Source organism: Phoenix dactylifera, chromosome 9 (assembly GCF_009389715.1).
Source record: "Phoenix dactylifera cultivar Barhee BC4 chromosome 9, palm_55x_up_171113_PBpolish2nd_filt_p, whole genome shotgun sequence".
Lineage (NCBI taxonomy): Eukaryota > Viridiplantae > Streptophyta > Magnoliopsida > Arecales > Arecaceae > Phoenix > Phoenix dactylifera.
The window spans coordinates 20690731-20716196 of record NC_052400.1 but is presented as its reverse complement, the minus strand read 5'-3'; the positions used below and the strand labels follow the sequence as shown (position 1 = coordinate 20716196).

At 39.4% G+C, this 25466-nt stretch overlaps 4 protein-coding genes across 5 annotated transcripts; 2 read left to right on the top strand and 2 right to left on the bottom strand.

Moving 5' to 3' along the window:
- Nucleotides 1-435: 435 nt before the first annotated feature.
- On the top strand, nt 436-6188 carry LOC113462884. The gene is made up of 3 exons (XM_039130603.1): nt 436-471; nt 1979-2422; nt 5920-6188. The coding sequence occupies exons 1-3, from the start codon at nt 436-438 to the stop codon at nt 5944-5946; spliced, it is 507 nt and encodes a 168-aa protein (XP_038986531.1). The 3' UTR covers nt 5947-6188.
- A 1061-nt stretch (nt 6189-7249) lies between these two features.
- LOC103709575 (transmembrane protein 258-like) lies at nt 7250-14140 on the bottom strand. 2 transcript variants are annotated; one of them, XM_039130412.1, is made up of 5 exons: nt 13984-14140; nt 13749-13849; nt 8882-8950; nt 8543-8632; nt 7840-8429 (listed from the first exon to the last, which is right to left on the bottom strand). In XM_039130412.1, the coding sequence occupies exons 1-5, from the start codon at nt 13984-13986 to the stop codon at nt 8312-8314; spliced, it is 381 nt and encodes a 126-aa protein (XP_038986340.1). In that variant the 5' UTR covers nt 13987-14140; the 3' UTR covers nt 7840-8311. The 2 variants fall into 2 exon arrangements, with proteins under 2 accessions (XP_008793232.1, XP_038986340.1); XM_008795010.4 differs by lacking the exons at nt 7840-8429; nt 8543-8632; nt 8882-8950 and adding exons at nt 7250-7658; nt 7744-7822 and having other exon boundaries at nt 13984-14139.
- Nucleotides 14141-18089: 3949 nt separating this feature from the next.
- Nucleotides 18090-18974, bottom strand: LOC103709574 (pathogen-associated molecular patterns-induced protein A70-like). Its single transcript, XM_039130602.1, has one exon. The coding sequence runs from the start codon at nt 18972-18974 to the stop codon at nt 18090-18092; it is 885 nt and encodes a 294-aa protein (XP_038986530.1).
- A 3904-nt stretch (nt 18975-22878) lies between these two features.
- On the top strand, nt 22879-24152 carry LOC103709573 (NDR1/HIN1-like protein 13). Its single transcript, XM_008795004.3, has one exon. It carries the CDS (start codon nt 23111-23113, stop codon nt 23876-23878), a length of 768 nt encoding a protein of 255 aa, XP_008793226.1. The 5' UTR covers nt 22879-23110; the 3' UTR covers nt 23879-24152.
- The last annotated feature ends 1314 nt before the right edge of the window (nt 24153-25466 follow it).

Here is a 25466-nt window from a genome sequence, read left to right as displayed (position 1 = left end):
GGCCCTCCTGATTTTTTGTTATGCACTTTATATAATGCATCTGCTGTTTTTAAATTGCGGCAATCCTTGGAACTTATTTTTGGTCGTGCATACAATGGATGGCAGTTTTGGATGATGTGCATTGATTTGGAAATCTAGTGTCTCTAGTTGCTTATTTAGATGAAGGTCTATCCAGTCTCCGGGAAATACAAAGCACAAGTTCTTCTGGTTTAGGTGGTCCGAAGGATTGTTATTGTTCTTTAGATGTAGATGTTGAATTGGCGAAGATGTAGAATTAGCTAGTCTAGGACCATTGATATCATGGCACTTGTGTTGAATATGCCATATCTTATTCACCTGCACCTCTTCTTTTCAGGTTCTTGACTATTTTAATTGTGATTGTTGAAATAATTTAATATAACTATTTAGTAAGCCTTTTAATTATTAGTAATCGCTATGAACCAGGGCCTCGGATTTCTCTTCATGGCAAAGGTAAGGCGGGTTTCTTTGCAGAGGTAGTCTCCTTGAGACAAGGCGTTTTAGGCTTTATGCATACGGGGCCATATGGACTTTGTGTGCAGACAAGGCTCGATCTCGTATCTTTTAGTCCCAGACTTGGACTTTGGAGGACGGTTCCTCTTATCTCGGTGAGTTAGACCAGGTCCGCCGGTTGAGCTGGTGGACCAGTCTAACCACGAAGCAGCATGCACAAAATGAGTTGGACCAGCCCCACTGCTGGGCTGGTGGATCAGTCTAAGTACGAAGCAGCATGCACAGAGACGGAGGGATCACTGGATTTGAGTATGGATATCCCTCTTCGGCCTGCACTGTGCTCCTTGGGCAGGTGAACTCATCCAGTGCCATCATCTCATCCTGAGGTTCTAGAGTCCTTGATTGGCATTCCACCTTTGTTGCTATCCTTCGTAGGTACTAACATTTTGAAAGCGAGACTCTGAAGGCACAACTCAAATCGAGACTCTTAGTATTATCCCCATCTTGCTACTGCTCCCTATATAGCTGCCACATCATCCATCTCGGAGATGGACAGCTGTGGTATATCATCATTCGTGTTTGTTATCCATCACAACTCTCTATTTCCAAGATGAGTCACAACCATCCATCTTCGAAATAGATGACATGGCAATAATCCAGATTTGTACAGCACTCTACAGTTTAAAATTTGTATTGCAGAGAATCTTGACTCAATTCTTACCGACTCCTCTGGCTTGGATTTACAACTCGTTCGATCTAAAATAGAGTTCACGCGGTTCGCTCAAGTCGGAATTCAATTACCAAGTTCCTTAGCTTCCTTTTAGCTTTACTCACCTTCCTCCTTTCTTCCACCTCTGTATGCCTGAACTCTCTACGTCGCCAACCATCTCCCGTACAAGTCTTCCGGTGCTTGCTCCTTAGTTTTCATGACCTCCACCACTAAATGGAACGATGGCCTTGTGTTCCCTTTACCTTCATCCTCCTCTTTTTTGTTTTTTTAATCAACTACCTCACAATAACTCTTGAATAGGTACACTCACTTGCATGCAAATAAAGTTTTCCACAACTCGGACCTGTTATAATCAGCAACAAATGGCCGCCTAGTCAGCAGCTCTTTTTGACTTGATCCATCTAGATGTGGCTCATACTAACACACACCAAAATTATTTATTTATTTATTTACTAGATTTTGCATTTAAGATAAAAGCGTCCAATATAATGATAGGATATGTTTTGCGGCGGTTACACTAAAAAAAATTATCTGCTTGTGAATGATAAAAAACACATCTAATTCCTCTTCCTCTGTCGGCTTCAACAACTTCAACTTCGTGTAAATGACCCTATTGCCCTGTCAAGTTTATAAATTTATAAATTAGACGAATATAAATAATAAAATTATAAACTAAATTAAATTTATATCTATAAATGTATACAAATAATATTTTGGTGCGGATCGGCTAGAATCGTACTGAGTTTTAAATTTCTTTCGGCCTAACCATTCAAACAGACCCTCCCGCCCCCTCAGAAATATTTTCGGGGGACCACAAATCACGGGAACGCAGCCAGCCTCCACTCTGCGACCTATCTCCCGCCCCGCCCCTCTCCTCTCCTATTCAAGGACGACAAGGGCAAGAAGCCCAAACCCTTCGCCCCGCCGCCTCCCCCTCCTCCTCCTCATCTCCGCCGTCTGCATCCTCGCAGCGTAGGCGGGATCGCATTTGTTGCCGTTGTCCTCCGCCGCCCCCGCAGGACCGTCGCAGTCTTTCGCTGCGGGCGGGCCGAGGACACCCTTGGGACCCTCGGCACGATGTCCCTATCTGGCGACAAAGATGGTGTCGTCGCGCGGCCCAAGCTTCTTGAATTCGTCGGGGTCAGACCGGCTTCTCCTCGCCGATCGCCGAGCCGCGCTCCGGAGTACCTGGTTTCCTTCCCTTCCGGAGGGCTTGGGAAGGTATGATTCGTGACGTCCGCCCTTCGCTTTTGTCCTTTTCTTTTGTTTTCTTGTTGATGATCTTGGATCTTGAACTCTGAAGGGAAGGATTTTATGTAGAAAGAAAAGCGGCTCGTGATATTGGATGATTTCCTTTTTTTTTTACTGGAAGAAATATGGCTGATAAAATTAGACGAGAAAGGTCGCTAACTAGTTTCTTCTTTTGATGAATTCCTGTTTCCTTTTAGAGAGTAAGTTTCTGAACTCCGGTAAAGGGGAAAGAGTTAAAAACAGATCAACCCAAGTTGATGGAGGTAAAAGTTGTGGTGATTGCAAGAGGGTTTCTGCTAAATTGTACTTAGTTATGGCCTATAAATTCATCTTTTTTTGATACTATCTTAGGTTTTTTCTATTTATGCCTTTCTCATCTGGCTATTGATCTTGGATCTTGAACTCATAGAAGACGAGGATTAAATGTAGATCAAGAAAAGAGGCTCATCAAGATAGATCTAAATTACAGTTTTAAAGCATTGGTAACCTCATCAAGATAGATCTAAATTAGGGTTTTAAACCATTGGTAATTACTTTCTGGTGGTTCGACAATGATTTTCATGGGAGACGCATTCAAGAGTGAGCTAAAAGTTTCAGGTACTAGATTAGTGGGCAAAGGGAACATATCAATCCAAATCATTTAAGAGTACCAGTGATTTCACGAGAGCTTCGGCTCAATCATACTCAGTTATGGCATGAAAGTCCAGGAGGACAATGATGAGGACAGTGGGCTATCATGTCCATTCATTACCCCTTGGTGTCAACATTACTTGAACCATCATATCAGCATCGTGAATGAGTTGGACATGTCTTGAAGTCTCAATGTTGGAAGCCATCATTAGATAGTATTTATGAGTTATAAGTGTAGATAATGGTGGCAAGAGACATGTGGTGAAAAAGTGGAAATTAGAAATAGCAGGCATTGATTTGGAAGGGATTACCTAGTAATTGATATATTTTACTTCCTTTTTACTGTTTAAATGAGTAATTCACATATTTTAGATAGTCCAATTTAACAACAAAATGGATTGTTTGGTAGTAAAACATATTCAGAAATACTAGAAGTCAAAAACCCAAGTCCAGGGTGATTTTGATAGATTGCATCTCGATTTATTGGTGATCTTTATTTTAGAAGTCTTATAATTGTGTTAATTACTGATAGAAACTTGTGCATGGTAGCTTAATGCATTGTTCATTTTCACCATTTTTGAGGAGGTAGGAACATAGTAGGAGAAGAGGGTTTTTCTTGTCATCATGTTTGGGACTGGCACCCTTGCATCTGAAGTGAATTGATTTGATATTTATATAGGAAACTCTATACCCTCCTGATGTTGTCATTGATTTTTTTTTTTTATGCATTCCAGTTTCTATTTGAGAATGTTCAGTAATGAGGATGTCGCTGTTGGTTCATGGATGCTCTCTATGAATATCATTCATGAAGATAGTTGAGTAATATGTGATCCTAAATGCACACCCATCTCTATTGCTGTCTGGGACATCCCAAGATGTTCAGGTAAGGAAAAATTGAAAAATTCATGAATGATGATCTGGTTGGAATAAACCTACAAAAATGCAGCTGTGGATACAATTTCTGGATAATCCTGCCGGATCTGGCCAAATGTTAGTGCTTATGATGTCAGACATGTCAAGTTCTGATAGAAACGAGATTGGTGTTGTCCAAAAATCTATATACAATTGTGGCCCTTTGTTTTTAATTACAGAGCATATAATTGATGTTTTTAATTTTTTTACTCCAGTTTGAATGCAGGAATATTTATGCATAAATATCTCAGTTTCTTGAATATTTCAATTCATAATAAAGTATGATGTGCTATAGTGATTGTCTGAAACAAGGATTTAATTTAAGGATTGTTGGCATGGGGGATAGACATGCCATGCTGTGCCAAAACCAAAAAATAAAAAATATATAAAAATATCAATCTGCACCTGATACCCCATGCCAATCCAATCTCGGGTGCTGTTATTTTCCCACCACTACGGACTAGCATGAGCCAGCACTAGAAACCATCTTAAATGTTTTCTTTCTTAAAATAGTTGCATTTTGCCTTGTTACTTTTAGAAAATAAAATAGTTGGAATTGATCCTTATAGGAATCATATCATAGCATGTTTTGCACTGATGTATTTACATGTGGTCTTGCAATCATCATTTTCATATGGCCATAATAGAAATTTGTAATTTTTTTATTCCTCGCATGACTTCATCAAACTTCATTAATGGTTTTTCATGGGAACTTTACCTGTTGATTTACTTCATTTTTTATTATTGGATGGTTGGGTGGGCAAAGTTCACATTTTACTGGAAATGGAGTTTTTTTGATTCTGGATGCTAGTTTTCATAACAGTAGTTGGATACTAGTGACCAAGTAATGTGATATTACAATTTGAAAATCGTCTTCTTATTTGGAACAAATTTTCTATCCTTGGTTCAGAAATTGCCTGTTTTTAGCTGTCCTCGAACTAGGTTTTCATTTACCATAGTTGATGGGATAGAAGTGGGAACTTTGTTGTTGATTCAAGGCCAGTCCAATTGGATTTTGCTTCTGAGTAGCTTTGGCGCTTTATCTAGCAAGTAGTGGACTGTGAAGATAGTATATGTTTGAAGCTTGGAGAAGACTTGTTGGAACATTAAGGGTATATAGATCATCTCTCTTCTATTCATTTGGTTGGACATATCATGAGGAGAGAACCGCATGCAACATAGTGTGACTTCAACTAAGGTCATATTCGGTTAGCAAAAAGTTTGAGGATGGAAGTGGGATTTCGGCGAAAATCGCCACTTCTATATTTTTGTTCAGCAAAAGGAGAAGGGGGAGGAGTCACTTTGTGGAAAGTGGATGCATACAGTTCCTAGTGCTTGCACTGAATCAAATGCTCCATAATTAGAGCTCAGTCTATTTCCCAAAATTTTGGATATTGCTGCTCATTATATTTATAACTTATATATCCAACTCAACATAAACAGACATAAATTAACTCTTTCTAGATCTCACTGTTATCCTATTAATCATATTAATCAATGTTATTTCAAAAGGCATTCATTATGGATTATTTTTGGCACACAAGGAAAGAACTATAAATATCCCTTGTATAAGAAATCAAAAAAGGAAAAGAAAGCACTTGTCATTTGATTGCATTGAAATATTTGCATGTATGCCCTATATAACAAAAGCCCGATGCATTCATGTACCGACAATACTACACATCTTAACTCAGTTCTTAGATTTAGCATGTTTGTCATTAATTTCTTGCTTGTTATTTGATTCAATGTGAAAAATATCTGAGAGATCCAACAGTTAGATCATTTGTCATAATAAATTAGTTCATTGAACACTGTCAGCGTGGTGCCATCAGCGGACAACCTTCTAGTATTCACATCCGGTTTGTACATGCCCAACTACAGAAAATTTCTTTCAACTGAATGACCAAATTAGTTAAATTTCTCAGGTTTGTGCAACCCCATGGAGAGGATGAAAGAGCTTCACAGTATCAGCATGTGCTCAAAGAGTCCAACATTGCCACCAGAAGAAGAAAAGTAGTTTGAGATCTATAAAATTAATCATCAATTGAAGAGAGACTCTTTCCTGTACAGAAGCCAAGTGCTCATTTCTTAAAGAAGCTGTGTTTCGGTTCATATCCTCATTATATTCTTTTATCCATTTTTATTGTTCATGACATGCTAATCAATTTTCAGAATCATCTCCATATTATTATTATCCAACTTCCTGTCATTTCAGTAGTGTAAATTCCTGAGAACATGTACTATTTGGTGCCATCTTATCCACTGCCTATGCCTTTTTCAGTCTGTCTCCTTGTTCCATGTCAGTTATGTTGGAGACACCATCCATGGCTGTTGTATTGTGCCCAATTGTAGTCAAAAGATATGTGGATGCTTCATAATTAGAGCTGAAATTGTTATGCTGCAACCACTAGTATATATTTTAGCGATTGGATGAATTATATTATGCAGTTACCATGTGATTCTGGAGTCATATATACTGCCAGCCTTTAGAAGAACTAAATATCATACATGCTTGTGTTCCTATTTGAGTGTTCCTTGGCCTCATAACATTTATTTTTAGAGTTAGTTTCATGTTCTTTTAATTTCCAAGTTTTTTCTTTGTTTTGCCTGATCAAGATGTAACTGCTTACAATTGATTTGTCATGTTTCCTTCCAAGTCGTACTGGAAAGCTTTCCTATCCTGCCACACTTTCAACACTCTGGTAGTTTGTTGCAACTCTCTAGCATTGGCAAATTGCTTGCTGAAGATGTACCATGCTTTGTAAACGACTAACGCATATAGCGCATGCATCTCCAAGCACACTACAGCCACCATCCGGGCCGCACTCCCTGCCAGGGCCCAGAATGGGGCTGCACGAAATGAATAGCCAATACATTCCACTAACGCATTTTCTATTTTCTATGGCTCTACCTTACAGTTTTCTCTTTTGATTAATGTCTGCAGGCAGGCTCTTCTGTTTAGTTGCTGGCAAAAGTGAGAAAATAGATTTGTGCTCCAAATTTTCCAATGAAAAAATAAAAAGGTGACGTATCTGCTATGACACCCGATGCGAGAAATGTCGACATGTTTTGCCGACGCCAGAACTCCAACAGCAAGCTGTTATACCTTAGCGACCCCAAAGCTTCAACGTATGTTTTGCCAAATCATGCTAATAAAACAACGATTGTTTCCAACAGGTGTTTTGGCTCAACAACCATTCAGCACCAGCAAGTAATCAGAAGCAAGTGCAGTGTAGCTAGATCATCGGTCCCAACTTCATCAAAAATATAAAAACTTCTGGTTCAATTGGGTGAGCTTGAGAATCGCGGGAGAAAATCGTCGTCCTAAGTCATCTAGATTTTGCTATTTACTCGCCACACCGCCGCACTACAATTCAGGGCAACAGGAGTATCAAATCATGCAGCAAAATACTACACCAGCTAGTATAGGTCTAATGATTGAAACAAAAATTCTTCCAGATTCAGGGGTGCTGTAGTGTCTTGCACTTCATGTCCGGGTCTATGAAGGTGGTCCCAAGTTCCACATAGCAGGCATTGGCGCGCGTAGTACATTGAATAATCAAAATATTTTAGTTCTTAAAGAACACTGAAGTTCCATTTTGGGGCATTTCTGAAATTAGACATAGACACCAGTTGCAAGCAGCAGGAACAGAGATCCAAAACCCTGCAACAGAAAAAATAGAGATCAATATGAATTTTGCTGGTATCAACAAACTTATGGACCTTACAGGTAGACAGCAAGTGACTACCAAGAAAACAGATGCGACGGCCCCAGTTATGATCTCCTTTGACAGGCTACGGTTCCGTCTGGATGAAGTAGCTTCATAGCTGCAGTATGCCAAGTATTAGCAAGAGAAAAATGAAATCCTCTAGCAATAAAAGTATTCCATTTTGCGAAGAATGGAGGGGCGCACAACCAAACTACAAGGTGGGTCATAAAGTGATCCACACTGAAGTTGTCGCTAATGACAATCGCTTCTGCTACTGAAGGTGGGACATGCACCTCCCAAAATTGCAAAAAAAAGCAATTTATCAACGAGAGCACAAGCAAGAAATGCCAAAGAGAGAGCTCCAGTATTTATCATTCTGAAACATTACTTCTCAGAAAATGCTACTATTGGTGCTCCAAAAGAAGATGGTAAAATCAGACACTCAAAAGGCTTTTCACTCCTCCCACCACAAGATAGCAAAAAAGGTTCACGTGAAACAAACATCATCTAGAGACCATTTTAATCAATTTTACATTTTTCATCTTTATTCGAATCCGTAAAGAGACTTCAATCTGAAACTAGCAGAATATTATATTTCAGTGGAACATCAGGGAAAAAGCTGAGCCATCACATGAATCATAAAAAAATTTGACCTCTTCGACACCAGTAGGTGTAACAAATGCCGGGGATTTTGCAATATATTCCTGCAAAATTTGAAATTGTCCCTACAAAAATGACAAACTTACATATATACCCCTCACCGTTTGCCACAATTGACTTCAAGGAGATAAACGTTATGAGTAAAAGATGAACTCAAGATGCAACATGACAATTTCACCTGAATTCTGTTATTAGGCCTGACAGTGGCAGATTACCCTCTCTGTATGGTGGTGAATATTTGTTCTGGTAGGTCCAGTTGAGGCTCCAGCTGTAGATGGGGAAGCAAGTTATGAGGTTTTCAACCCACTTCTGGTGTCAACCAACACCAACAGCCGTAATGAGCAAGGTTCGCTCGATACCAAAGGTCGGACCGGCAACCGATTCCGTACAGGGCGGGTCTGTACCGTGCCAATCCAAGGTATACCAAAATGGATAGAGGGAGGGGAGAAGGAGAAACAGGAAGGGAGAGTGATGGTTGGGGGGGGGGGAGGGGGAGAAAGAGAGGGGGGAGGCATACCGGTGACAATTTCCCCTATTCCAGCTGGCCAAGAGCACAGATGCCATGCACGGTGGTGATACATTGCTCCTGTCCACAAACCAAAACACTCGTAGATAACCCAAAACAAAGATCCCCACAGAATCGCTCAAGAAAATGAGTACCTCAATTGAGGAACGAAAGACAGCGACGAGTTTGGAACCTGGAAACCCTAGAGATCTTCGAGCTCTGCTGACCAGAATTTTTTTTAGATCTCAAGAAGCAATTCAAAATGAGAGAGCAAAGCGAGAACGCGAGACAGAGAGACAGGGGATGAGACATAGAGAAAGAGAGGGGGGAGGGAGGGGGAGAGGGGAGGCTTGCCGGAGGCATCTGGTGGTGAAGCGAATGAGTGAGCCCTCGAAGGCGCTCAAACAATCAAACAGAAACGGAGGGGGGGAGAACCATTGAGCCAAAGACTTTTATAGGCGAACCAAATCGTTCCGATTGGGCATCGGTTCGCTTCAGTCAGGGCCAAACCACCTGATTCGTGCCGGTTTGGTAATTCACTGATAATGAAACATTAAGGGCCAAGGACATTTGTAGGAGACATGAACTAACTTGCCAATTAAGCTCCGCAATTTAGTTCAATTGCAATACTGTCATTTTGCATCATGGGTTCATTCATAACTCACAAAGGCCATGGTTATCTCAATGGAAGCTAATAGAGGTAGATGGTCAGCAAATATATACGCATTTCTTCTAAAAGGATATACGTAACTATATATGCAAACAAAAATCCCTAAATAACACTAGTATGACTTTCAATTGGTGATGCAATATCTGAAAAGGTGCAGCAAAAATTAATTTGAATTGTCGCACATAAATATGCAACCCCAATAAAATGATTGAATTACAGGAAACTTCATGCAAGAGCTAAAAATGCCTGAAGTTGATGACTTCACTAAAATAATAACCTGCTTAGCATTTTCTCAATTTAATCAACTTTCTTCAGCCACTCATTCCAGATCATATTCTTCTTCCCTGAATTTTACACCACTTACATTCAAAATATTTGGCCTTTCTCCCTTGAAGACTCTTGACCCAAATATTTTTCTTCTAACATTTCTGGATCAATTTGCAAAAAAAGATATCGCTTAATATTGTTAAATATAGTAAATTTCATCAGGTCATGAAATTGTTTGTTCTGTATTTACCATGTTCTTCATGCACTAGCCCAAGCTAGTTTAGGTCCCTTTTCTCTTTTTTTTTATTTAGTTAATCTTGATCTCCTCTTTCCTTCATCTAGGACAACAGCTTCTTCCTAGGAAGTGACCGATAAAGCTATCATCATTTGAAATTGCGATCACAGTTTTCATTGACACACTAATTTTAAAGAGCAGAATTGGTTCTACTCTCTAAGATCTTTACTATTTCAAGAAGCTTAATTTAAATAGACAGTTATCATACAATGCTATAGAAATCCAAGTGTTTTTCACATAGTGACAGGCAAACAACATCAAGTAGTACTTATAAATCCTTACTTGAGTACCATCTAAATGCAGCACTATTGGACTGAAAATTTTGACAGTAACCTTGTCACTTTTTTAAAAAATACATTTCCTACGGGGAGATGAGAGAATACAACCCAAGTACTAATAAAAATAAAGCTTGATCAAACAGAAGGCAAAAACAAAAAAAATATAAAAGTTTCATTTAGCAATTAAATATTTATGGAGAACAGTAGAGATACACGGAACACCTAATCAAGCTAAAAGGAGTCTTAAGTCAAAGATTGACTATACAGGTGACCCAGAAAAGCAAGCAGAGTTTTTTAACCTCTTAGAAAAATCTCTGTTGAACGAAAAAAAAATTTCAGGACCATAATGTTTCCTTTTAACCAGAGTAATGATAGAAATCTATAGTAGAAACATCTTCCTAAATAAAATGTCCAAAAAGATCAACATGACCTGAGGTTTCCAAAGGAAGATGTCCCTATATAAAGATGAAGGAAGTAAATTGTTTTCGAAATCAAAAAACATTGCCCCTTACCAATTGACAGTACTACAAAAGATGTCTTCTGGCATCCTCTTCAAGTAAACCGAGGTGGCAAATCATGTAGAAAAGAAACCCCAAATCGTTTATCTATGTCTCATATGTGGGAAACATATTATGCTATAGGAGCCCAAGAAGCAAGTAGACCATATATGCAGCATATATGGTCTGCATTCAGGGCGGCAAAACATAACTTTAACAAGGAGGCTTTGTGAAACGTGACTAGAGTCGATCCTCAGAATTCCATTTCGATACTCTATTATGCTTCCACTAAGTTTTGATTAAGCATTTAAACAGAGCATTGAGAAAGTCAATACAGTCAACAATCTCTTCATTCAGATTCACTTTAAAGATGAAAAAATCTGACAGCTGAAGGAAATCCCAAAATACCAATATTACAAAGGAAAACCTTCATTAGCGCTACTAATATGTAAAAACTGAAAGAAAATTATAAATAAAGGCTAGTGTAACACCAGATATCAAGCCAAAACCAGCTTCTCAACCCAATTACCAATTCATAAAATATCAGCTCTCTGGAGATCTACCCACAAGCATTTCCTCCTCTAATCTAATCTATCACTCTCTATTTCATAATACTCAAAAATTTCTACTTTTAACTAATCATAAAAGTTAATCATCAATTTCACAACACAGACCCATAATAATGGCATGTTTAGCACGCGAGCAAAAGAGCAAGAGAGACAGAAACACAGAGAGAGAGGTAGAGATCAAAAAAATCGGATGTCTAACTCTAGACAAGGCCATGGCACTTTTGATGCTGCAGAATTGCTATACCTTGAAATGAATCCTTAATCACATGAACCATCAAGAGAAGAATAGTAAGAATATATCAAATTTTATATAACAAGTAAAGAAGACTTCTCTGTCCGATGAGTTTCATGTTTCAATCTACAAAAAAAATTATATGGCCTTGTTTGGTGGCTCATAAAAGTCAATTCTTATCAATGCTAGTGAGATTCTGATACAGTCATTTCCACCATGAGCAAAGAAGTATTTACTGGATAACTTTGATGCTTGCTGCTACTGGTCAATATATTAATGAAAAGATAATTATATATTTAGATCTTAGAAAGTAGTTGTCAGAAAACTTTCTTGACCTAATAACATAAATGGAGATGCTGAATCACTCAAAGCTACTAGAACTGGACAATATACATGGTTCTCCCCAAAAAAGAACTAAGTCAATCCAGACCCAAATGGACAAAAGCTAAAATTAGGAAACAATGTATACCATCAAACAAGTTTGAAGATCTAGGAGGCTTCTGATTGATAAATAGCAAAATTTTAATGCACTTCCATCTATAAACCATCAAACTTCTTACATAGACAATAAGGTTTTCAGCATAAGATTGCATCTCAAAAAGGTGTTAACAAAAGGTTAGAAACCAAACCAACTTCTCTCCTCAACTTACTGCAATAATATTAAATCAATATGTCATTTCAGCTCAATATGCAAAAGGTTGAAATGCAAAGGGCAACCCACAAACCGAAAATTCAACCCATGACAAATCCATCTTCTCCTTGGTCATTATTCTATATTGTTCCCTACTAAAAAAGAGTTACGCACACGATCAAAACGATTTCTTCGTTGTACCACAAGGACAATTGCCAATCTATATGTCTGTCATCTAACCAAGTAATTATCATGATCCTGATTCTTGTTAACCCATGTTCTCCTTCAAAAAGCACAATTTAACATGGTTCTATACCAGCAGACCAATAAAAATGCCCAGCCACTCACTCGATCATGTTCTCTCATCAAATCTTATAGACATAATTAGTCAACAACAATTCTACCATATAATTACCAAAATATAACATAAAAGAGACACTAGCAATAGAGAAGCTCCTTAAATTTTGCGAAGATTTATAAAAGTTTGATAAGCAAACGTTGTAATAAAACAAAATAAAATTAGAGCATATGAGCTACCATCAAATAGGTTTCCAGTCCTGAGAGTTGTTAATCCAAATTGTTTAAAGAGGTGTTATAACCTACATGTAACCTAAAACATCAAGATAAACAGAGTACTAGTAAAATGTAGCCTAGAACTTGCTTATTTGACACATCTGTCGTTGCCAAGGGAGAAAAAAGAAATAGGGCTTGTGACTAGAATGGACAAAGAACCAGTTCCCAAAATAAAGATTAAGTTCATACTGATCGACATATTTCAATACCTTTGATGAAAACATTTATCAAAATTCACCGGTAAGAGAAGAATGAAGCCTGTCCTGAACTTCAATCATATTTCCAGTCAAAGGCATAGCATTACTTTTGTTCCCAGCTTATATGCCAGAATTCTCTTCATATTAGCCTTCCATTAATAATAATAATACATGTATCAGTTTTCATAAGCTTTCCAAGTTCCAAAACAAAAAATAAATTATAAACGATCAAGAGAAACTTCTTGCAGTTCTATTTGGGATCTTATGAATGGCTTTCAGCCAAACAAGTTTTCACATAAAACAGCATACCAGACCCTAAAGGCAAGCATTTGCATATTAATCTATAATGAATATAAAGGTCAAGGAACTCCAAGTAGAAAAGATCACATTGGAAACAGGGTAATGGCTTGAAGACTTTGCAGTATATTATTATATAGTCATCAACAAGGAACGTTTTATATAGCTAACAAGAATCTAATTATTCATAAGGAAAAACAAACTTCACAAAAATAAACATTCAAGAACCAACTTCGGGGCAATCTTTTCAAGGGTTTGAATCTAAAATATTTCGCATTCATAGAAACCCAATGAACAACGACATCTTCATCAAGTTTTATCAAAGAACGACACGAGAAAAAGAGATACCAGAAGAGTCTGAAAGATGGCTTACATGAAGAAGGAAGCGGTGACCACGAGACCGATGGAAAGCATCAGCACGGCCAACGACGGATACCACGCAACGGGGACCGGACTCGATATAGGCTTCGATGCCTGAGATGTTTCGATCCAAGAACGGGAGATCTCAAAACCCGAGATTTAATCTCAAAACCCTAGAATACGCAATAATCGCAACCTTCTCGAGAGGAGATCAGGAGCATGGAGAGAGAGATGAGAATTTTCTTTACCATTTGACGGAGGAGACGGAGACGGAGACGGAGACGGAGACGGACGCTCGATCCTCCGGCCTTCTTCCGCTTTGGGAGACTCCGGAGTCCGGGGTATGAACTCTGGTGAAAGTTCTTTATATGGAAAGTTCTTTTTACCTCATGGACTAATCCGAGTTATCCATCAAACCTTAGTTTATCCATCCATTGAATCAAACAATGATAGTATTAAATTATTCCTACTACGTAATCTGGCATAAAACAAATACGCATATCATCTATTTTATTTTCTCTTTCAAAATATATATAAGATCCATTATTTATTTTACCATCCCTTGTATTTTATTTTCATACTAAAAAAATGGTAATGCTTCCTATACGAGAGTATCCTCAATTAAATAGAGTTTTGAGAGTTTAAATTCTTTTTACCTTAACAAATTAATTGCTTACACATATATTTTTATAATTGGAGAAGGAAACCATTGAATCATGTCAACTTGGTTTATCGTTTTTTAATATTTTTGTAATATTGTATTTTTACATGAAGACATAAGGTCCATCTAGAGTGACAGGATCCAAGGCATGTCTCATGCACCCACGCATTTGTTGGTGGAAAGATATGTGGAGCTAACAAATTCCATTGATAGAGAAATAACTATGATGCAAAGACTTGATCTCTAAGACAACAATCGAAACATTGAGGCTTATTAAAAAAAAATATTATATATATTTTATTAAATAAATTATGGTATTTCATGATTAGTTCTTCTTCTAAAAAAATATATATATATCAATCTTTTTTTTCTTTTGTTAGAAAGTGAAAGATAAAAAAATATACCCAATTTTATTATTTGATATTTTAAAACTTTACCATTCAAAATAATTTATGAATACCAATAAGTTCTATATACTTTTCTTTAATGTATATTTTTACATAAATTTAAATAAAGCTAGATAATTTATGGTTATTTTTTTATTTATGTTGCAACTAAAGAATAATGCATGGTACATATCCATAAATTTTAATAGTATTAAAAGTTAAAAGTCTATTAATACTTATGCATATTTTTTCCAGTGTTATTTTTTATGTTTTATTTTAATTTAGTTTAAAATAATCTAGTCTAATTGATCGACCTAGTGGTTGTAGCAGTGGCTCAATGATCTGACCTCTTTGCCAAGTCGATATCCGGTCAAGGTTTAGTAAATATGATTATTAAAGCAGTGATGTGGAACAAGACTTTTTTGTTGCAAATTTTTATGACTCAATGACGATAATTGAACTGACAAGGTAATATTTTTGTAAGAAGAACAGTTGTGATATATTAATTATTAACATGTTTGTATTCATGAAATATTTTATGCCCCAAGATGGTAGATAAAAAGTTACTAAAAGGTCCGTATCAGTTCTCAATTTAGTTTAAAATGATCCCCATCAATGAAAATCTATTTATACATTTCTTTCAATTTTAAAATTAAATTGATACTAAGATCAACCTATTTTTTATCCCTTGTAATTTATGTCATTATACTACCTTATAAGTTAATACATTTAATGGGAGAAAATATGTTCTTATGGTTGGTCCAAAGTTGAAAAAAACTTAATACATTTAAGATGCACTTTGGAAATTCAGTGGATGAGGATTCTAGATTAGCCACATTAATATGATTTATCTGCTATGGGTTAAAGCATGATATATTGATTGGAATTGTAACACCTTGCCTCGTCGCGAATAGGAAACATGACAATAGAGATTATTCCGTTGTGGGTAGGAAATGTGATATTATTAGTTACTCTATTGCATTTAAGAAAAATGATGGTGGGGTAATCCAAAATCGGAAATAAATTATCTGTGGAGTACTCCCAATTTATTGGTAAAATCCAACCCTTACCATATGTTATGAACACAAATTGATGATAATGAACCACTATTGAAAGGAACTAACATATGGATCGTATGTGATGCATTAAGATATTGTGGTCCATTATCTAGTGCAGATAAAATTAATATGTTGGACAACTTAGCATGTGCATTTATTAATAATAATATTTTTAGTATTATTTCAATGGTTATTGTTGTTGATGCCGTTGTTAATTTATTTTTGCTGGTGAGTGCTTGTGCATGGGGATTCTCGCCGAGCTATTAGCTCATGTCACTTATCGTCCTCCTTTCCAGAGCCGCAAGATTCTTTTGTATGGAGGTTTGGAGTTTGCTGGCTAGAGATATCGAGGATGTAGAACAACTCTAACACCACTCAATGTGCGTGCACTGTAATTGGACGGTTCTGCTATCTCGATTATTTTGTTCCATTCTTGAAAATGGATATTCCGATCATACCTTATGAAATGCAACCAGTGGATTTCGGGTATAACACATTTACTATGAGCTTGATTGGTTCGAGAGAAAATGTGGTCAACAGAAAAGTAAAGATATGCCTCTTGTTTGGTTGGAGTTTTCAAAAAAAAAAGACGAAAAAATTATATTTTCGTGGAAATATGATTTTCACGTTTAAAAAGTTACTTTTCCGTGAGTCGAAAATAGAAACATTTTTATTTTTTTCCAAAAAAATCTTTCAGCTATCCTTATTTGATCCAAAGCATGAAAGATCTAATTTTTATTAAAAGAATAATAAAAATTATATATAACTTTTCTAGAAAAGTGGATGATCAACCAAACATAGCACTCTGTAAATATGTCACTTTTCCATAATCAACAAAACGTGCCAAAAGTACTTTTTCAAGCATCCTCTTTTCAGCCATCTGCTTTCTAGAAATCATATTTTTATGAGAAAAAATGCTTTATGCGAACCAAAAGAGCCCTACAAGATGTGTCATGCATTGAGAGAAAGCACAAGTCTTAGCCTTCTACGAGTAGTAGATAATAGGATGGGAGCAAATTATTTATTACCTGCATTACTAATAGAGTTATAGAAGCGCCGAAAAATAAGTGGCACTTATAAAACCATTGCATTCAATGCACCAGAATGTCCTTCTGACCATTATTATACCGACAGATAGGGGGAGGCATGGAGACAATCATACTGATTGTAGCATGTGATATAACCTCTTTAAGTTGAGATAAACCATATCACAGCAACATCGATCTCATTCAAAGTGAATTGTTTAGTCCGCCCCATCTTAACTTTCAAGTGAAAACATGCAAAAATATATATATCAACCTGTTCGATTTGGAAGAGAAGCAAGTGAAAAAGGTGAAAGATTTAATGTTAGGTTCGTACCCAATCATTTGAAAGATAGTTAAAAAATCAACTAACACCTACAGTATTATAGAAAGTGATACGGATTGTAAAGAGAATCAGAATCTGGTGATTTTTCTATAGAAACGAATTCACAGTATATTACTCTTAACAAGAAGAAAAGAATTAAGCTGCTGGTTTCATATTGGTTTTGGCTTGCTGTCCCAAATCCCAATTTTGCTGAGCTAATGAACTAGATAAGAGAGGCCCGGTGGAGGCCAAGGCTCCTTTTCCTAACCTCGGTTGCTATAAACCACCGGTGTCTGGCGAGCCGGCCGGCTTCCAAGCCTACCAGCCTACCCACCTGTGTTCAGAAATGCAGCAGCAGAGGAGCATCAAGTGCATCCCGCGCGGCCCACAGTGGAGTCCCAGCCTTCCAGATCTGAAACGGTGGGCGAAGGCACGCCAGAATCGTCACGTAACGACGGAGGAGGAAAGCACGGATCAATCCCCATGGCAGAGCCAGCGCCAACCACAGTTTCCCGGAACCACCGCCCCATCCCCAAGTGCACCATATACTAAAAGTGAAAAGGACTGGAAAACGGTGCAGATTCCAATCACTACCGTCCAACAACCAATAATAGGCAACCCTTTAACCGTACTTCGCGAAATGAAAACAATCAATAAACGTAATAATAATTTACAAAGCTACCAACAACAAATTAACAAGCCAGAAACTCACCAACATTAGACTTAAACTTTTAAGAAACAAACACTAGCTAAGCTACCACAAGCATAATATAGACTGATGCCATCTGAGGAGGTTTCTTTTCTTCTCTATTTTTTACCAACAAAAAGAAGCGATGGGAAAACTAGAATAGTCTCTCTTTTTTTTATTTATTTGGTTGTTATTTTTGCCTTAATAGTAATTTCTAAATTCGATTTCCAACCCCACGGTTGAGCATCTCCTTGTACCTCACGATGGAGTCGAGCCGCTGAAGCTCGAGCTGCTGCCGGAACCGGTTGATGAAGTCGTCGGCGCGGGCGTCCACCTCCCCTCCCGCGTCGTCCTCCTCCTCCTCCGCCTTCGGCTCCTGCCGCCCGGTCCTCGGCCTCACCGTCGCCGGCCGAGGAACCACCTCCGCCTCCTCGGCCTCGATGTGCGCGAACATCGACTCGTCACTCGCCGACTTCTTCATCTTCGCGGCCAGCTTCACCGGCGCCTCCCCCACCGTCGGGCGCGCGTCCAACTGGATCTGGCTGAACTGGTGGTGCTCCTCCGCGGCCTCGGAGACGGCGTGGATCGCCTCCGCGGCCTCGGAGACGGCGGGATCCGGCAGGGCATGGACGGTTTCGAGTGGCTCGGACCCGGCGGCGCTCTCGAGGGGGATGTCTCCGGAGCGGGAGCGGGAGCGGTAGTCGGAGACGGCGAGATCCGGCAAGGCATGGAGGGTTTCGAGTGGCTCGGACCCGGCAGCGCTCTCGAGGGGAATGTCTCCGGAGCGGGAGCGGTAGTCGGAGACGGCGCGATCCGGCGAGGCATGGAGGGTTTCGAGTGGCTCGGACCCGGCGGCGCTCTCGATGGGGACGTCGCCGGAGCGGTAGCGGTAGAGGTTGAAGGAGCGGAGGCGATCGAGGACGAGGGAGGGGGCGCGGGAAAGGTTGCGAGGTTCGCCGCCACCGCCGGCGTCGCCGCGGATTCCCTTGGAGGTGACGGCGATGGTGCCGATGACGAGGTTGACCAGAATGAAAAGGACGGTGGGAGTGAGCCAGCCGTGGACCAACGCCCAGATCGACGGTATTGCTTCCTCCAGCATTTTCGTAGTTTTTCTCTCCTTTTTTTCTTATAATAAAAAAAAAAAGAAGAGTACTACGTTTTTCTCTTGGGAGATGGAGGAGGAGATGCAGGCGGAGATTGTGAGGAATGGGGAGACCGGGGAGTGAGAGAGAGGAGGGGAAGACGGTGGGGTTTATATTTGTGGGGATGTGGACGGCACGTAGCAGGAACATGTGGGGCACCTGGGAGAAGATAAAAGATTTTTTTTTTTTTTAGGTGCATCAAGATAAAAGATTTTTTAGAAGCGGTGGTGGGAGCATTGGTGCCCCTTGTTGTTATTGAGACGTGAGATGCTTCATCATTACACCCACCTTTCAACTTGATTGCTGCTCTTGCCTGTCTCCGCACCGCACGTCTGTCCACATCGGGAGGCCGGGGTGTGCATATCAATTTGTTTTTATCGTGTGCGCTACTGTGATTTACCTTTTTTTTATCAGTAAAACTAAAAGGTGTTCGCCCAAAAAAAAACATAATAATTGAAAGGGGAAGATCCACCGTCCAACATTTAAACTTTTTGATCACTTTTTTTTTGGTGAACTTTTTCATCGCTTTGCGGTGGGAGCTTGGTTTAGGTCACGCCCCGCTGTGTTTGCAAATATTATTGATTAATGAGAAAATTTAAAGGATGCTATATTTCGCATAGATGCATGGGAAATATTACATTTGTTTGTGCTCATGTTTGATAAAATAGTTATAGCAGTTGTAACTGGTCCAACTTGGTAAAATGATTTGAAAATAAACGTGATAATTATAAACATAACAACATTTAATGGTAACTGACAATAAAAAAAAATAATGGTATTATTCACACAAATAAGTATTCGCTCTATAAAACTTAATTTTTTGTTGAAACAAACATTTGATTTCAAAAAATATTATTTACTTAATTTTTTTATGAGTAATGTTAATTAAAATCTATGAATGCAGACAAAATAATAAAGGCAGGATCAAGAATGTATTCTCATCTTCTAATTGAGACATAGTAGCCCTCCAAGAATCCAAGATCTCTCATCCTTCTGTCCGTTCCATCAAATCAATTGGAGGTACAAAAGCTCAGGGCGCATGGGTTCGTGGTCAGAAATGGATTAAAGTAAAAATCGGAATAATGATATCTCCTAATGTATTTGGTTTTTGAGTAAAATCAGAAGCGGAATTGGAATGATTTAAAAACGAAAGTAAACTATAAATTGAGGTATTTTTATTTTTCGAAATTGAAATATGCATAAAAAAATTTTCAGCTAAATCAGTTGGAATGGAAGCCCCTCACTCTTATTTCTATTCTAAAGTCCAACTTCTATCAGAATGGGTCACGGGAGCAAAGGTTAACGCCAGGTCATGATGCCGGGTGCAGAAATGGGGTTTTTTTTCCAGATCTACCAACGCTGAGGCGGATGCTGCTTTTCTCAACAAGAACCACGGATGGTGGCCGTGGGCCACGCTGGAATGAATTTTAAAAGCTTTCAAAAACTAATGATGGCTGGCAACGAGCGGTTGGTTCGAGTATCCAATGATTCTTCTATAAGAATAATAACTATGGTTCGAAAAAGTATTTGATGACTGACGTCTCGATAATGACTCGCTGGAGCAATGCGAGTTGAAACAAAGCTTTCATGGTGTCAATTTCAACAGACCGTTCAAATCGACAAGCTTTCATCTTTTCTCCGTTAATCGAATTGGTAAATGTACAAAAATACATCACCTTGCAGATGCAGTAGCTTTATTTTATTTTTATTTCAAAGTGTGTGACGAAATATTCCTGATCTCTTGCTTATAGATTTGTGTAATCTCTACTTAAAATTTGTATATAAAATGTTAAAACTTATGCAAGATTTTCAATATGACTTGTCCACTTTAAGATTTATATAAATCTTAATCATTATAAATTCATAGTTTAACATTTCCTATCATGCTCTTTTTATATTTTAAATTGTTCATAGTCAAATTTGTGTAAATTTCATTCGAACCTAAAATTAGTTGTACGTTAAAATAGCTCAATCATAAATGTTTGTGAATTTTATTTATGCATGTGTGGCAACTTAAAAAATCGTGCAGGCTTGTTACTGCATGACTTTTTTTTTTCTTTGTGAGAGATTAATGTTGGAAGTTGGTAGAAGTTAATCCAAAAAATAGCTTTCAAAAATCTCTATCGGACAAGTGATCGACGAAATGGCGACTACACATCGTAAGCACAGGCTTTTGTCCATGCACGAAACTAGCAGCCATGCTGAGCTATGCGCACATGCATGTGGTATTTACCCCCAAAATTTATAAGTAGGCTCTTTTAGTTGGAGATAGCATCAATACAACTGGACTTAGCATTAACACATCCAATATAGAACCCAATAAAAGATTAATAAAAAAGTCTCAAATGCTTTGATGTTTGAAATTTTCCAATTGAATCCATTAACGACAAACACCAAATGAAAAACCTTTTAAATTATCAAAAATCCAAAAAAGTATTTTAAAATTGTTAAATATTTTTTTAAAAAAAAAAGGGTGAATACTAGTCTCATAAAAATGCACAATATTAGTGGAGAAAATGATGAGTTACAAGCAGAGAAAGTAACAGAACAGGTAACTGGTCTAAGTGCGACAATCAAGAAAAAAACACCTATGCAAGCGTGAGTGGGGACCATAATAGGCAAAGCCCTTAAGTCCACTTTATATATTTACATATTTACAAATTTCTAGCACTTCATCTGTAAGTCTTAGACAAATTATACATAAATTTATGAAGAATCAAATCTAGAGCACAACTAAATTTTTTTACCTAGAAGGTCTAATGTTAATTTTGTTCCAAACTTTTTTGGAGGGTACAACGACTGCTCACACTACTCTAGCATAAGTGCAGCCAACAGAATCAAGAGAAAAAAGTGACAGAACATTGGAGGAGAGACCTCCTGGTGTGTATAAAGGACCTCTATGAAATACTGATTAGCATAGGAGGCGACCCAATCAGCTGCCGTGTTCGCCTCCTGGTAAACGCGCACGGCCTAAAAGACACTGTGCTCATCTACTATCCATCGGATGTCGCTTAGCAAAGGGTTTATAACCCCTCTCTGCCTCTTCTCTTAGATCCAATCGATCACTATAGCTGCATCCCCCTCAAGTAGAATACGCTCGACCCTCGGCACTTGTCTCACATAGGTAATGCCTTCCCATGTTACCTTGAGCTCCATCCCAATAGTTGTCAATCCAGTTGTGCTTCGCCTCCCGTGGCAATCAACCTTGAATAATGACTTCTGATCATAAAATCCACTCATGCATTGTCTCCATCATCAGACACACTACCATTGAAGTTCACTTTAAGACGGAAGAGGCAAGAACGATCTCGGGCGCTGTAATAGCAAGGTGAGGGTCCCATTGTCCCAAACTCTTAGAAATATCTTTAATCTGTAAAGTTATCCGGTTATAATTTCCAAAATAACTAGCTATAATTTGCAACATTTATCTAGTTATAATAATATCTTATAGATATTAATATGCAAGATAAAAAAAATGAAATGCATCTTTCGCGTTTTCCGTCCCTCGCCGGTGGATGATTAGCCGACTATAATGGACAAAGGTTTTATCTGTCGTGCGAGAAAAATTCACCGTTGGATCAATGGCCACTTTTAGATTTGCGCAGGCTGATGCGATGGATCTGGAGCGCTTTGACATCTGTGCGGTGGACGATCCATCCGCGCGAAAGAAGTTGAATCCTTCCAATACCTACGTAACATCAGAATCTCAGACGACCTGTTTAGATGCTGTTTCCGAATACTGACATGACCCATGAATGCATCACTGACCGTCTGATCAATATCAAACGAAGACAAGCTGCTCTGGACCCGCGTACTTACAGAGCATGCGAGGAGTCCTTCTTCCGTGCATTATTTTAGTGGCGAATTAAGAGGCAGCAAATGGGGCGGGACAAGAGATGCCACAGTAGGTAGGCCGGAGCCATCTCCGTAAGGTGAAGCGTTCTTTTTTTGTCCCTCTCCTTTTCTCCTTCCTCTCCCCCTCTCCTATAGATCCATCCTTCTCTCCTTTTCCTCCCCAAACTCTAAACCCAGATCCCGTTCCCAAGAGAAGGGGAAGAAGGAGTGGAGAGAGAATTCGATCGCCAAGGGGGGAATGGCAGACAGAGTGTATCCTTCCTCCAAGCCCAACCTCCAACGTCCCCGGGCCGTCAACACTGGCGGAGGGCCGCCGTCGTTCCCCGCCACCAAGGCCCAGGCGTATGGCGCCAACCGCCCGTCCTACCGCCCCCAGCCAATGAAGCCCCGCCGCCGGAGCCGCCGTGGCTGCTGCTGCGCCTGCTGCCTCTGGCTCGCCCTCATCCTCATCGCCCTCGTCCTCCTCGCCGCCATCGCCGGCGGCGTCTTCTACGTACTCTACCGCCCCCGCCGCCCCGATTTCACCGTCACCTCCCTCCGCCTTGCCGCCCTCAACGTCACTGCCTCCAACCATCTCGCCTCCCGCCTCGACCTCTCCGTGACCGCCCGCAACCCCAACAAGAAGCTCGTCTACCTCTACGACCCCATCTCCATATCCGTCTCCTCCGGCGGTGTCGACGTCGGCGACGGGTCGTTCCCGGCGTTCGTCCACGACACCAAGAACACCACCATTCTCAGGACGACGGTGTCGACCTCCGGCGAGAGCGTGGACGCGTCGGCGGCGGCGGATCTGAAGAAAAAGAGCAAGCTCCCGCTGGAGATCGATCTGGAGACGAAGGCTGGGGTGAAGATCGGTGGACTCAAGACTAAAAAGATGTGGATCAAGGTTCACTGCGTGGGGATCGACGTCGCCGCGCCCAAGGGGAAGACCGCCCCGTCTCCGTCTCACCCTGACGCCACGTGCCAGGTCAGGCTCAGGTTCAAGATCTGGAAGTGGACTTTCTAGAAGAAAGTCATTCCGCAAGAGAAAAAACGCAGGAAAAACGCTTCGAAAATTGGGGGGGCAGACTGCAGAGGGAGTGCTACTGGTGTGTAAATTTAGGGGAATTAGGGTTTTTAAAAAAGTATGATAGTTCCCTTTGTTTTGTCATTATTGGGATATTATTCTTTTTCTCGTATTCTGATTGAGATGAAATTTTCTTTCCTTCATTTCTGTGTATTCGTTGTGGATTGCTGTTAAGATTTCTGTAATAATAATGAACCCTTTCTTTCTTTTGGCAGTGGAGTGCCGTAGAAGTTTCTAATTACTTGTTTTTTATTCGATGTCTGACTTCTTTTCCTTTTTCAGACATGATGCTAAATATAAATAATGGTGTGATATGGAGACGGAAAGAAGAAAAGTTTTTTATATGTTTAATTACAATGTGTGGTACTAGTGTGCTCGAGAATGGCATTTCCTTATCATTCGAAGGAGGACTTGACCGCATAGACCCGGCCACGGTCATCAAATGGATCCGAAGATCCCCACGGGATAATGGTTGCATCTCACGGGATAATGGTTGTGTTCATTCTTTTCTCCGAGATACCTGGACAATATTGAAGGATGAAGAAGCCTTTCAGGTCAAGCATGTTTTTCGTGAAGCTAATAGAGCTGCAGACTGGGTGGCTCATTATGTAGCTAGTCACTCCAGTAGTATTCTATGGGCTGGAGATGGAAAATTGCTCCTGATATTTCGAGATATTTTATTTTTGAATTTTATTGGGTGCATCAATATTCGTCAGAAATAATCCATCGGTCTTAGTATAAAAAATAAAATAAAATAATGGCATTGTGTTCAATTATTTGGGTATTAATAAATAATGCTGTAGTTTCATTTCTTTGGCGGTTAGTTTTAGTTCCAAAAGGAAAACTACTGGTCCAGGTTCGAAATGCGCAGGCATCGATTAAATTTGGAGATCGGATGCCTCATACTTGAATCCTTTCGGTGGAAGCGCTAATGGTCCTCTGGTGTCGTTGGGGTGACGTACTCATACGTAGGTGAGAAATCTAGTAGCAGAAATCTATGGGTTGGAGAGGGTATACGAAAATTTATGATCTATATTAAATATTCTCTGGTGAAAGGAGGGCTTATTGGGAGCTGCTGCACTAGTGAGATTTCTTTCCCACTTCTATTTTTTTACCAAAAAAAAGAAAAAGGGTTGGAGAATACGAATCTAAATCGAGCATCGGCAGGAGAGGAAGTAATAAAGGCGATGGAAAGAGTCATGCACAGCTGTGTGATTCGTATTTAATGTGTGGAAAAGGAATCATACACGGTGGCTATTAGAGCCGAGGGGATGGACTGTAGTAATAATTGTTATGGTTGTCCGTAGCTTGGTAGAAGCTGCAATAGGGAGCCAAAACCACGGATTGTATCTCGGACCAAGCAACCAAACCCTACATTGCATGCACGGTACGGAGTAATTAAATTCTACATTGTATGCACCAATAGGGCCATACATCATGCTTGTTGCAGTATCTTCTCTCTATAGGCCAAGCATCGGGCCTATAAAAAGAAAATATGGTGATCGGCACAATGCATGGCAAAAAAACC

Bases quoted from the DNA above. Each gene is read 5' to 3' on its own strand.
- LOC103709573 (XM_008795004.3), top strand. From the start codon at position 23,111: ATGGCAGACAGAGTGTATCCTTCCTCCAAGCCCAACCTCCAACGTCCC.
- LOC113462884 (XM_039130603.1), top strand. From the start codon at position 436: ATGAACCAGGGCCTCGGATTTCTCTTCATGGCAAAG. The intron at 472-1,978 runs GTAAGGCGGGTT...CCATTCAAACAG, and splicing joins GATTTCTCTTCATGGCAAAG to ACCCTCCCGCCCCCTCAGAA. The intron at 2,423-5,919 runs GTATGATTCGTG...TAAATTTCTCAG, and splicing joins CTTCCGGAGGGCTTGGGAAG to GTTTGTGCAACCCCATGGAG.
- LOC103709575 (XM_039130412.1), bottom strand. The intron at 8,951-13,748 runs GTAAGCCATCTT...GTTTGTGGACAG, and splicing joins GTCACCGCTTCCTTCTTCAT to GAGCAATGTATCACCACCGT. The intron at 8,430-8,542 runs GTGAAATTGTCA...TCATTTTTGTAG, and splicing joins GGCCTAATAACAGAATTCAG to GGACAATTTCAAATTTTGCA.
- LOC103709574 (XM_039130602.1), bottom strand. From the start codon at position 18,974: ATGCTGGAGGAAGCAATACCGTCGATCTGGGCGTTGGTCCACGGCTGG.